Raw genomic sequence first — 11685 nt, 5'->3', positions numbered from 1 at the left:
AAGGGGCGCGGTCAGAATCCCGGCGCAACTTTCGGCTGCGACGTTCCGCTCGGTTGCTAGGATACGAAAAGGTGGGGAAACGCCGCCCGCAACATACACGAAGGGCATTTCGGGGCGCTCCGGGCACGTTCTAAATAGTCTCCCACCCAGTTAGCGGCAGATGGCAGGAGCCGTGCGGGTCCCAAAGGAACCATTGGATCCAGTAAGTCAGAACAAGATCTTCTGTGAGACGGTCCGGAAGGAGCTACGATGCCAGCGCCTGCAGACGGAATACGCGATGAACCCCCTGATGACGGGTACGGGGGTACCGGGGGGAGGGGAGAGACTTCTCCCCTTCTCATGGGCAGACGGAGCTTCCCAGTTAGGTCTATGGGAGTTCCCTGGCTCTTGACTCCAGCTGGCTCTAGTTTCCCCCCTTTCCACAAATGAACCGTGTATGGGTGCTAATTGTCATACATTTCTAGGTCAAGTCAACTTGCTGCAAACTAAAACAAAAAACCCCAACCACCACCAGAGGGGTTTGTGGCACTTTAAAGAGTGTGAGCCAGTGGCGTAACGTGGGCTGTCTGCACCCGGGGCAAGGCAAGTAATTTGTGCCCCCTAACCCGTGGATTTGGGCCCCCTAACCCGTGAATTTGCACCCCCTAACCCTAACCCCCAGATGTTGCGCCCGGTGCGGCCGGCCCCCCCTGCACCCCCCACGCTACGCCACTGGTGTGAGCCACAGATTTCTGACCCACACACACATATCTGTGTAAAGGAGGGAAAGTGGTAGGTTGGAAACAAGTAGCAAAGGAATGCAAAAGCAGTACTATATTGGTAGTTGAATTAGAGCTTAAATGTATGCAGACCGACCCTCACAGCAGCAGCAATTTGTGTTATCACATAAAGTGCACTTTAAATGCCCCAGCAGAAATATGAGCTGCAATATGATCTCCATAGGATCAGGGGCGTTTAGAGGTGCAATAACTAAAGGGGAGGGGCTGTAGCTCAGTGCATGCGGAAGGTCTCAAGTTCAATCCTCAGCATCTCTAGGTGAGGCTGGGAGAAAATCCTGCCTGAAATCCTGGAGAGCTGTTGCCAGCTGGTGTGGACCATACTGTGTTACATGGACTTGGTATAAGGCAGCTTCCTATATTCCTAAACCACATTCTCAGTGCCAAACTGAATTCAGGAGAGATTCATAGAATAGAGCCATTTGTTGGTAACATATTTGCAGTTTTCTGTGTACCTGGATTTGCAATCCTAAAACTCAGTCAAGAAGACTTACGAAGAGCTGTTTCATAAACACATCAAAAAAGCTTGTTAAAATACCCTTTGGCCTCCACATACTAAGGATATGTTCACATTACTGCTTTCTCCCCAACCAGGGCACCCACTACTTTTTGAAGCTGCATTCACATGATGTTAGCCACAATCCATACTGATCTTGTACTTTGACAAATACTATTGTTTGATGCATTTCCCAGCCCCCCTCCCAAATTAACTTTAATCTGGCTGGAAAACTGGATGGGGAGTAAACAGCAATGTGAACATTTGAGACAGCTATCTCACATGCCCAGATGAGCACACTTATACAGATGACAGCTTCATGAATAGGAGTTGGAAGGTGGGGATTGCAGGGGCAAGAAATCGAAAAGATGTCACATGTGGAAAGACAACCCTGCCCTATCTCTGATGCGAACACCACTGTGCAAATGCAGCTTGAAACACAGCAGCAGGGGCAATGGCCTTGCTGCATTTTAAGCCACTAACGTAAACATACCCTAACAGGCCTACCCCTCTGGAAACTGATGTATTACACAAATCTCTCTAATAGTTTTGATCCCAAGTGCCAGTCTTTTCCTATAAAATGATGCACTGGCTTTGTAGTGTCTCCCATGCCTATCTGTGGGACCCCCAAAAGTTATGCAACAGTTGTCCCCCAAATATCCTTGTGGTTCTTTGAAAACCTGCATTTAAGAAAAAGGCCTAAATTCCTGCCAAAGACGAGTGGTGTAGGGAAAAAATGATAAATTTCTAAGCTTTGTTAGTTTTCCTCTGCCCTTGCTTAAGGTTATCTAGTGATTAATTTGCCTTATTTTGCTTTTACCTTTAGTTTACACCATAACTCGAAAGCCTACCTCTTGGCATGATAACTTAGAGGAACCTGCAGATGGTAAGCACATGCTTTTAAACTTTAAGTTAGTGAAACAGAGAGGAGTCATTTATGAAATGTTTTCCAGCATGAATCAAAGAAGGCAAAGTATGTAGCACCATACTGGTCTAAACGTCAAACTTCACTCTCTTTCTCCCTCTGTAAACCAAAAAGCATTATACTATACAATCTGCAGTGGGATGTGGCAAGAGACAGCTGATAGCTCCAATTTTTGTATTTCTTGTTTTTTTGGGATCAATCTTTTATTGGATCAATTCCTTTCCATGTATGTTGGAGCGCTGAAACTTTCAAGTTAAGAAAAAAGTCACTGCCATTATGTTTTTTTCTTAATAATGATATATTTTTGCAAATAAATATTTGAGCCAGTGTGGTGTAGTGGTTAAGAGCGGTAGTCTCATAATCTGGGGAACCGGGTTCGCGTCTCCGCTCCTCCACATCCAGCTGCTGGGTGACCTTGGGCCAGTCACACTTCTTTGAAGTCTCTCAGCCCCACTCACCTCACAGAGTGTTTGTTGTGGGGGAGGAAGGGAAAGGAGAATGTTAGCCGCTTTGAGACTCCTGAAGGGGAGTGAAAGGCGGGATATCAAATCCAAACTCTTCTTCTTCTTCTTCTTCTTCTTCTTCTTCTTCTTCTTCTTCTTCTAAAAGCACAAGCTTCAATATTCAAAGCAACAAACCCCAACTTACCTAGCCACACAGTGATACTATCAAATTTGACTTCCAACTTAATATTATTTCATTAAAAGTAACATCTAGATTAGTTCCCATTTCATCTTTTTAATTCTTTACCTTTCTAAGGGTTCTGAGAGACCTAAAAGCTGCTTGTTATGTTGAAATGCCTTTATCCAGGATATTGGTTTCAGGATGGACACTGGTTTGTGGCCTTTTTGTAACTTGAATTCTTGCCAGCAAATAATGTTGTAATATAGGACAATTGTACTGTCTGGGGCTGATGGAAGTTGTGGTCCCAAGCATCTAGAGGGCACCAGGTTGCCGAAGGGTGGGCTATCCTATTCTATGACCTTGTAATTAAATACAAAGAAAATTCAATTGCATTTTTACTAGGTTTGCCAGTGTTTTTAGATATTTGACACACACAGAATGAAAGATACCAACTTTTTTTTGCAATGCTGCTCACAGAACAGGCAAAGCAGCTGTCCTTCCTCATTCACAGCAGGAACCAAAAGCATGTTCAACTCCTCTAACATTTTTTGAGGGGGTAGATGGTGGGAAAGATGGAGGGCACAAGGAGAAGGGGACGACCGAGGACGAGATGGTTGGATAGTGTTCTTGAGGCTACCAGCATGAGTCTGAGCAGACTGCGGGAGGCAGTGGAAGACAGAAGTGCCTGGCGTGCTCTGGTCCATGGGGTCACGAAGAGTCGGACACGACTAAATGACTAAACAACAACAGGTGGTGGGTATTATTGGTATATGATTAATTTTGTTGTATCGTTTTGTTGTTGTTTGATGCAAGCCAACTTGAGAGAATTGACCATGAAAGGCAGTATATGCATTGTGAAATGAATGAAGTATGTAAAAACTTCAGGTGCAAGCTAATAAGTTATGCGAGCAGAACAAACATTGAAATCGATAGTGTATAAGCATTTAACAGAGCACTTTAGCATCATCACATCTAAAAATTTCAGTGCAATTTAAATGCCTTGCACCCAGTCTACACTAAGCAAGTCTCATTGCCAATGCTTTAACCCTATAGCTAAGTTCCTGAAACTAATTCATCATGCCGCACTTGAACCAAACAAGAAATACACAGAACCACAAACAGAAAGCCAAGAAATCGGCTGGTTTTCCTCACCTTTGGTAAGTGGGTTTTTAAGGAGCTTCTGGGGAAGTGTATGTAGTTGTCTGGCATTTTAAGAATCCAGACTTTACAGGAAAATAATTTTAAGCTGTTATAGCTATGGATAAAGCTTGGGAAGTTTGTAGGGAGTACCTGGTTGGCTATCAGAATCTAGACATTTCACCAAATGGGGAGATAGTTTGGGGAAAATATTCAAATCCTAGCTCCTCCCTTATGCCAAATGTTCTTATACTATAGTAATATTCTCCTTCACAGATCAATGTAAACCGGAATGACAACAGGCTATACTTCCCAAGTCGGAGCACTGAAATCACCAGATATATGGCTGCTATGTGGCGCCTGAAGGGGATGACAAAAGATAAGCGATAAAGGAACACAGCATTGCAGGACTTTAAGGGAAGGACTGTAGACATAAATTTAGGCTTCCAGACTTCCATCTTTTAATTATAGCAGAGCATAAGACAGAGGCCTGACACAGGGTGCAAAGCAGTGGGCATAGGAAAGTCCTGTGTTATGTGAACATTTAGTATTACAATAAACCTGACCTGAAACTTCCTGCTATTCTTTCTGCTACCGTATTCATTTTGTACAAGTCATCAGTTTTTATAGTGGGTGGATAGGACAATCTGTTTCTCAACCAGAAGTTGTGGTATGAGCAGCAACAGTAGTTCATGTGATTATTTGCTGGTAGACCACCATCTTCTGCTGTTGAATGGAAGAGGACCCAATGCCCTTAGCAAAGAAAGTCATAAAGTGGCAGAAATACAAAAGCTGTTGCTTAGTACTTTGCATGCACCACTGCTGGGTGACAAGGAGGAGCACACATGCTGATGTTATGTATGAGGTACCAAAAAAATTGAAGGATTTAGTGAGACCCAATGCAAACCAGAAAGGATCTCTCCCAACCTGACACAGATGATCAAGCTATCAAGACTTTTTAATTCACCATCTTGCACAAGGAGGATCAAGAAAGACCAAATCAGTATGAAATATAGGCAACCAGAAGCATCTGCTTGTTATTTATGTATGAGAAGTCGTACACCCAGTGTCAGGCAGTACCACTTGCTGACTCTGAATGGCAATCTGAACGGCTATGTTGTCCAGGTCAGCATCACTTCACGCCAACGTTCCGTAGGGAGTCACACTTCATGAAGAAGGAAAGGTCACCCATTTTACTCGTTATCGGGAACGGTTCTTCATCTTCTGCCTCACCTTCTTGCCAGGCCTCTTCTAAAATGAGATACAAGTTGAATGTTATCATTTTACTACCTTAGCTATACTGTACAAGGGAAAGGGTGATGGCAGGGAGGGAGAGGGGGAGCTGTGTACCACAATGGGCTGGTTCACATGTAATGGCAAGCCAAGCCTTGTGGGTTGCTTTTCTGGGTCCAGGCAGGGCAGAGTGACTGAACAGTCCTGCTTGTTGCTCATTCACAGAACACCATGGTTTACTTGTTACTGTGGCTTAATGTGAGGTGTGAACCAGCTCAGCGAATGCTCCACTAGCAGCCAGATTACAGCAAGATTTTCCCAGTTGGCAGCTGTTAGCTAATTTTTATTTATGCCAGCAGAAGACACCCTGATAAATTTTAATCATTTAATTTACGCACTTATAAATTTAATGAATTTATACCCTGCCTTACAAAGTTCACTTAAAAAAAGATAGCAATATATAAAGCAATGTAAGTAAAACTCAAACACACACCTTCAATATAATAAACAGCAGCCATAAATAAATACTAAGAGCCCACTCTAAACCATAAGAAGTGTAGCCTGATTAAAATCCCTCCAAATTATATGAATGCATTGGTAATTTATTATAAGCCACTTCTGTTCATTAACATTAATTGTCTAAATAAAAACAATTCATGGCAGGTACTCACATTGGCAGCCTTTTTCCCTGCTTTCCCAGGACCCTTGTGGTGGGCCACACTAGCACGGAAGTTGGACGTATCATTGTGACTTTCTCGAGTGTTCCATTTTGACCCTTTCTTCTTGCCACCAAAACCAAACTTCTGATTCTTGTAGCGTCGTTTGGCACTTGGTCTGAAAGAAAAACAAGCAGCTAATTATGGCTGGGTACTTAGCCATCTCTCTCCCCAAAAACTGGCCGGCTCCTCAGCACACATTTTTATCTTTCTCTCCCTGCCCTCAAAAGGAATTATTCCAACTGCAGTACACCATTATTTTAAGCAGCACCCCACACCCCATCCTGACACTTCACAACCCGATTCCCACTTTGCCAGACACCTAATGGCAAAGACTACTCATTCAGCATCAAACAGAAACACTGGAAGCCAGTAGTTAGTTTGCTTTTTCTGTGCACCCAAACAGCAACAGTTCTAAGGCTGTAGCTCTCAGACAGTTCAGTCTTACTAGGCTAGCTTAGCTGTAGCGATCAAGCACTCTGAGGGCATTAGTCTTAGGTGTTAGGTATGAAAGAAGTTAAATTTTTATCTTGGGCTCCAATGCTGTCGGGTGTGATGGCAGTGAGATCAACTTGGGATCCAACTGGCCAGCTCAGCCCCTCCCCACCTCCAAAAAACCCTTTTGGAGAATTTCAGTGACTGTCACCAGCAGGGACCTCACTGACAACACTTGTGCACATGCATTTGCAAATGAAAGGGGCAGTGCCACATCAGTGGAATGACAAGCCACTCAGTTGCCATCAGCTAGCAGGAGGCTGCTTTAGCTGAGAGAGCTGGGCAGAGGGACACCTTTGGCCAATCCAACCCCATCGCTGCCGCCTAGCTCCCCCTCCAGTGCTCTGCTAACGGATCAACTTTTGTTATTAGAAGGACTTAGAACGTAAACACGAAACAAAACAAAACTGATCCAATAAAAGACTTATTCATGGTAAAGGAAAAGAAATGCAAGTTTTAGTAGACATCCCTGCACTTCACAGGCCTTACCCTTTATTTTTATGCTGGCCTCCAGCCCCTGCCTTCTTTCCCTGAGTTGCTGGTGCTTTTTCACCTTCCAAGAAGTCCAGCTTGTCCGAAAGACCTGAATAAAAGACAGAATAAATGAGCTGCATGCAAAGCCAGAAATTCCAGGACAAACACTGCAGGAAGGCTTGCTTTATCACCCAAAAGGGTATACCTATGCACAGGAATATTGTGCAGCATTTAGACCATGGGTAGGCAAACTAAGGCCTGGGGGCCAGATCCAGCCCAATCGCCTTCTAAATCCGGCCTGTGGACGGTCTGGGAATCAGCATATTTTTACAGGAGTAGAATGTGTCCTTTTATTTAAAATGCATCTCTGGGTTATTTGTGGGGCATAGGAATTTGTTCTTTTTTTTCCTTCAAAATATAGTCCGGCCTCCCACAAGGTCTGAGGGACAGTGGACCGGCCCCCTGCCAAAAAAGTTTGCTGACCCCTGATTTAGACTCTAAAGTACTAGATTATAATTTCTATATTTTCTATGCAGCAGTGGTTGGAGGTATCAACAAGCTTTCCCACAAACCAAGTTCTTGCAACATAAGCCTTCCTTTAGGTATTCTACTTGCATGCAAAAGCAACACAGGGACAACAGGGCTCTGAATCATGCAGGGAGCTTCCACAACCCAGGAAGCTCTCTGCTTCAGAAGTGTGCCCTCCCAAGTTGTGGAGGGACTGTGATGGAGCTGAGTATACTTAGCCCCACTCTCATGTTGCTTTTACATGCAAGTGGAATGCCTGAATAGGGCTACAGTTTTCTACTGCTGTAGGAAGGGTTGGGGGGGGGAGTAGTGAAGAATAAAGTGGGAGTGGAGTGGAGTGCCTCACCTTTCTGGTATTTCTTGATTGCATTCAGCATTGTGGATTTCTCCTTCTGCCTCTTCTGCAGCACCTCAGTTTGGACCTACCAACAAGAAATAAAAAGTGAGCCTTTCCTTCCACAGTACCCCAGTCCTTTCCAAAATGCTCCCCTTTTTTGCACACACATGTATCCTTCCCACACCCCAGGAGTCCTGTTCATGATATTTCTAGATACTTTTGCCAAAGGATTCCAATGCTGAGACTGCCAATCAAAACAATGGGTGTGTCTTTCCCGCTTCCTCCATTCCAAGGGGGCTTCTATGTTTTTGTCACCATTTTTCTCACCTTTTTGCCGTATTTTCTCAGGGCACGGAGCTGTTTGGCTCTTTCAGACTTTTCCATTGCTTCTTGTTTACTCTTCAGCTTATGCCGAATCTAATTGAGAGAAAGCAACCGAAGTGCTTTTTATGCAGATGAAGGCAGGTTCCCTGAATTTGTGACTATGAAAATCTGCTTGTTTGTGGCAATGATGCTCTTTTTAATTTCAGAAATGAAAACCAAAGCAGCTTAGAGTGTGCTGCACTCCTAAACGTGAATTTTGACAATTGCTTCAACTGTTTAGGACTACTCAGACTCTATAACTGTTGGGCAAAAGTTGCTGTCTTTCTTCAGCAAGATCACACAAGACAAGAAAAAGCATCATGCCAGAAACTCATAACCCACCATTATTTCTTGGATACATAATGACCAAAGGCAGAGGCAAGAGCAAACGCACAAATTCACTATTAATGCCTCAAAATGCAGCCATGGCCTTAGATGCATCATTTTGTTAATACAGGAAAAAATGACAGTTCTTTAAAGAGCTTGATAAGGATATATTGCTGCCAAAGAATTGCTACAGAATCCAAGGCTAATTCTTTATTCTGAAGGCCCAAGACAATATGCAGCAAGGATGGGAACCTCTGACCCAAAGGCTTAACTAGGCCTGGCACAGGTCCCAACTGAGTCTGCAGGACCTGTTTCCCTAAACTACACACATTTGCCCCATACCCAATGTTGTATGTGACAGCAGCATTATGTTCCACACAAAATCAATCTTCATTATAGTCCCTCTTTCTTAAGAGTTCAGTACAAACCAAAAATGCCCACAAGCAAGCTTTTTATGGCCTTTTATTAACAAATTTTTAATTAACAATTTAATCTGTAGCATTATGCACTGAGAAGAACTTTGCTAGAGCTCTTTTTCTCCATTTGCTGATGCACTACGATCAGGCACCATCAAAATACCAGACCCAATGTGCCACATTTTTGTATATGGCCAGCAACTATTAACATATCCATTATAGCAGCCAGATGAGAAAAGAAGAGGAACCATGCACCTTACCTTCTGCATCTGCTGATCAGATTTTGCCATCTCTGCAAAATAGTCATCAGGCCGCCTAGTAGGGATTTTGAACTTATGCAGCCGAGGCAAAGCTTCTAAAACAGATGCTTGGGCTTGACGATAGCTGGAAACACAGGATAATGTTTTAGTAAATTGTTACTTTTTCCATTGGACAATAAAAAACTCTTGAACTACTAACATATTGTTCCATTGTGCATATGGCTGAAAAAAGCTAAAAGCTCAACACACCAGGCTGATAAGCAGCAGCTCTACTTCCTATACACAGACTTACAAGCTCATCTCTCTCTTGAAGTCATCCTCGGGGTCAACATCATCTTTGTCAAGTGTTTGACTAGAAGCTGCATTTGTGGCACTTGTTTCCAAATGAGAGGTAACATCAAGCCTTTCAATCCAGGCCAGGTGTTTCTGGAATTCAGACAAGCACTGCTTCAATCCATCCTAGAAAAGAGCATATTAATTGTGCATTAAATGCCACCCAAAATCTTCTACATGATAACATGCCAACCAATGCAGAACTAGGAATCTCTCCTCCCCAAACAGACCATGTCCTGATACTCCCACCCCAAAAAGATGCATTGTCTTCTGCTCTCTATCAAATCAGATGCCAGAGGTTTTTGAGCCTCAAACTCCTCCTAGTGCTTCAGTCTTAACAATGACAACACAAACAGAGGCCAATACAGAATTTATCCTATAAATTTGAAAGAAGCTGAATAGCTTAAGGGGTTTTATCAGGCTGCAGAACATGGTACCACTCTTATTTTGATAGAGTGTAGTCAAATAAGTGTCAACTTTTTTTCTTGCCCCACCCCACCTCCAACATGTCTTGATGGTCCAAATGAGTAAAGCATCAAGTTACCATGTAAGTGGTGGATGATGCCCAATCTAAAAGGTGAGATTCATCAAGCATGCAGCTAAATAAGCCCAAGCCATTCCAAAAAATGAAGAGGACAGTAGATGCCAGGAATTCAGTTTAAAGGTTCAGTTCAGCAGACGGACTGAACTGAGTGGCTGAACAATTTTATTCTGGCTAAATGGTATGCCCACGCAAAAGAAGCTCAATCTGCCCCCACAAATTAATCCCACAAAGGTCATGATCATACAGCACTCACCACGTTGTTGAAAGCTTTAGGCTGTCCCTCTAGCACAACATTTAGGCCTGGCTTGATTGAACCTTTAGAAAATGCGTCTTGGAGCTATATGGAAGAAAAGTGATAAAATCAGCAGCATCCCAGATTGCTGAAACAGAAGGATGTTAGCTCACCCACCCCAAACCCTTAATAATAGAAGCCTTGGAAAAAGTAAGAAACCAAGCACACAGGAGCATAAGTGAGAGGAAACCTAAAATGAAGCACTCAAATTGCAAGTGATTAGACAAAGCAGCTTTCTACCTGCCCTATGTAAGCATGCTTTGCTTTCAGTGCTGAATTGACACTGTACTGTGAACAGGCATTGGTGGCTAGGAGTGTGAGTCGGTAAGCTACTAACTCAAATTTCACTCTAGTCATAAACCAACTAGGCAAGCTGCTATTCTTTCCACCTCAGCTGCTTACTTACAATATGACCAATAATATAGGGCTATTGCTTAAAACACAAATAATGCATGTAATGTATGATGAACCCATGAAATGGGTTGTGGAAGCTCCCTGCACAATTCACTATGGAGAGACATTCAGTGTTCCTTGTGTTACACCATCACATGAGCAGCTCTAGCTAACATGGATTAGCCCTGCTGTCCCTGTGTTGCTTCTACATGCAAGTAAATATATTTATATAGGGAAATGCCCTATATAAATTTTAATTTTTAAGGTATTACTATTATATAAATATAGTCCTGTCTACAACCTTTCTAAGAAATGAAGTGTAGCCCTCCACGGCAGGCTACAGAGAAATGAGCTAAACATCACCAGCCATAACAAACATCCTGCCCACACTCCAGCGCAGCATGATCACAGCACTAAACTTACCTCTCGGTCAGTGACAAGAGACTCTTCCGAATCCGATGACGAGAAGCCTTCCTCCATCTCTACGTGAGGCATTGCACACTGTGCTTTGGGGTGCCTCGAATCCCCCGAGCTAAACGAAGAACGGGGGGGCAGAGAAAGTGTGCTCCACCTTCAATTTCTTCACTGGAGAGATTGGTATTGCTTCCCCGCGGCCAGGCTGGTAAAAGACGGAGAAACGGCATACATTTAAATTCCAGGAATGCTTCACCTGTTGAACTTCCACCTGCCGCCCCAACACATTCCTAACGATGCATTAAGCCGAACCTGGGGCTTCTTCCCTCCCTAGAAACCGCCTCGCGTTTTATAATCCTGCTCGGAAGGAGCCCCCGCTGTATTCAATAGCGCTTACTCCAAAGTAAACCGTACATGCGACTATAGACTCGGTCTTACCACGAGTCCTCTTCTGGCGGCCCCTTCCACAACTCCAGCCAGCCGCTGGTTCAGAAACCACGCGGAACGGCACAAAGCTACTTCCGGTTTCCGTGTATTTCCTCTTCCGGTTAGAGCTCCCCACCTCCCCCGCCCGCTCGCCATGCGACCAGGACGCCGTCTCT

The 11685-nt window shown here is 43.8% G+C and overlaps 2 protein-coding genes across 2 annotated transcripts; one reads left to right on the top strand and one right to left on the bottom strand.

Moving 5' to 3' along the window:
• Positions 1-57: 57 nt before the first annotated feature.
• On the top strand, positions 58-4532 carry CFAP144 (cilia and flagella associated protein 144). The gene is made up of 4 exons (XM_082228972.1): positions 58-296; positions 2099-2158; positions 3875-3978; positions 4235-4532. Exons 1-4 carry the CDS (start codon positions 161-163, stop codon positions 4346-4348), a joined length of 414 nt encoding a protein of 137 aa, XP_082085098.1. The 5' UTR covers positions 58-160; the 3' UTR covers positions 4349-4532.
• Positions 4533-4898: 366 nt separating this feature from the next.
• EBNA1BP2 (EBNA1 binding protein 2) lies at positions 4899-11638 on the bottom strand. The gene is made up of 10 exons (XM_082228964.1): positions 11522-11638; positions 11093-11288; positions 10238-10321; positions 9400-9566; positions 9108-9231; positions 8069-8158; positions 7751-7826; positions 6892-6985; positions 5863-6025; positions 4899-5209 (listed from the first exon to the last, which is right to left on the bottom strand). Exons 2-10 carry the CDS (start codon positions 11162-11164, stop codon positions 5159-5161), a joined length of 921 nt encoding a protein of 306 aa, XP_082085090.1. The 5' UTR covers positions 11165-11288; positions 11522-11638; the 3' UTR covers positions 4899-5158.
• Between the last annotated feature and the right edge of the window lie 47 nt (positions 11639-11685).

The sequence above is a fragment of the Podarcis vaucheri genome (assembly GCF_965113315.1).
Source record: "Podarcis vaucheri genome assembly, chromosome: 6".
In the NCBI taxonomy this organism is placed as follows: Eukaryota; Metazoa; Chordata; class Lepidosauria; order Squamata; family Lacertidae; genus Podarcis; species Podarcis vaucheri.
Note: the sequence above shows the minus strand (reverse complement) of the source record. Positions and strands in the feature narration are given on the sequence as shown.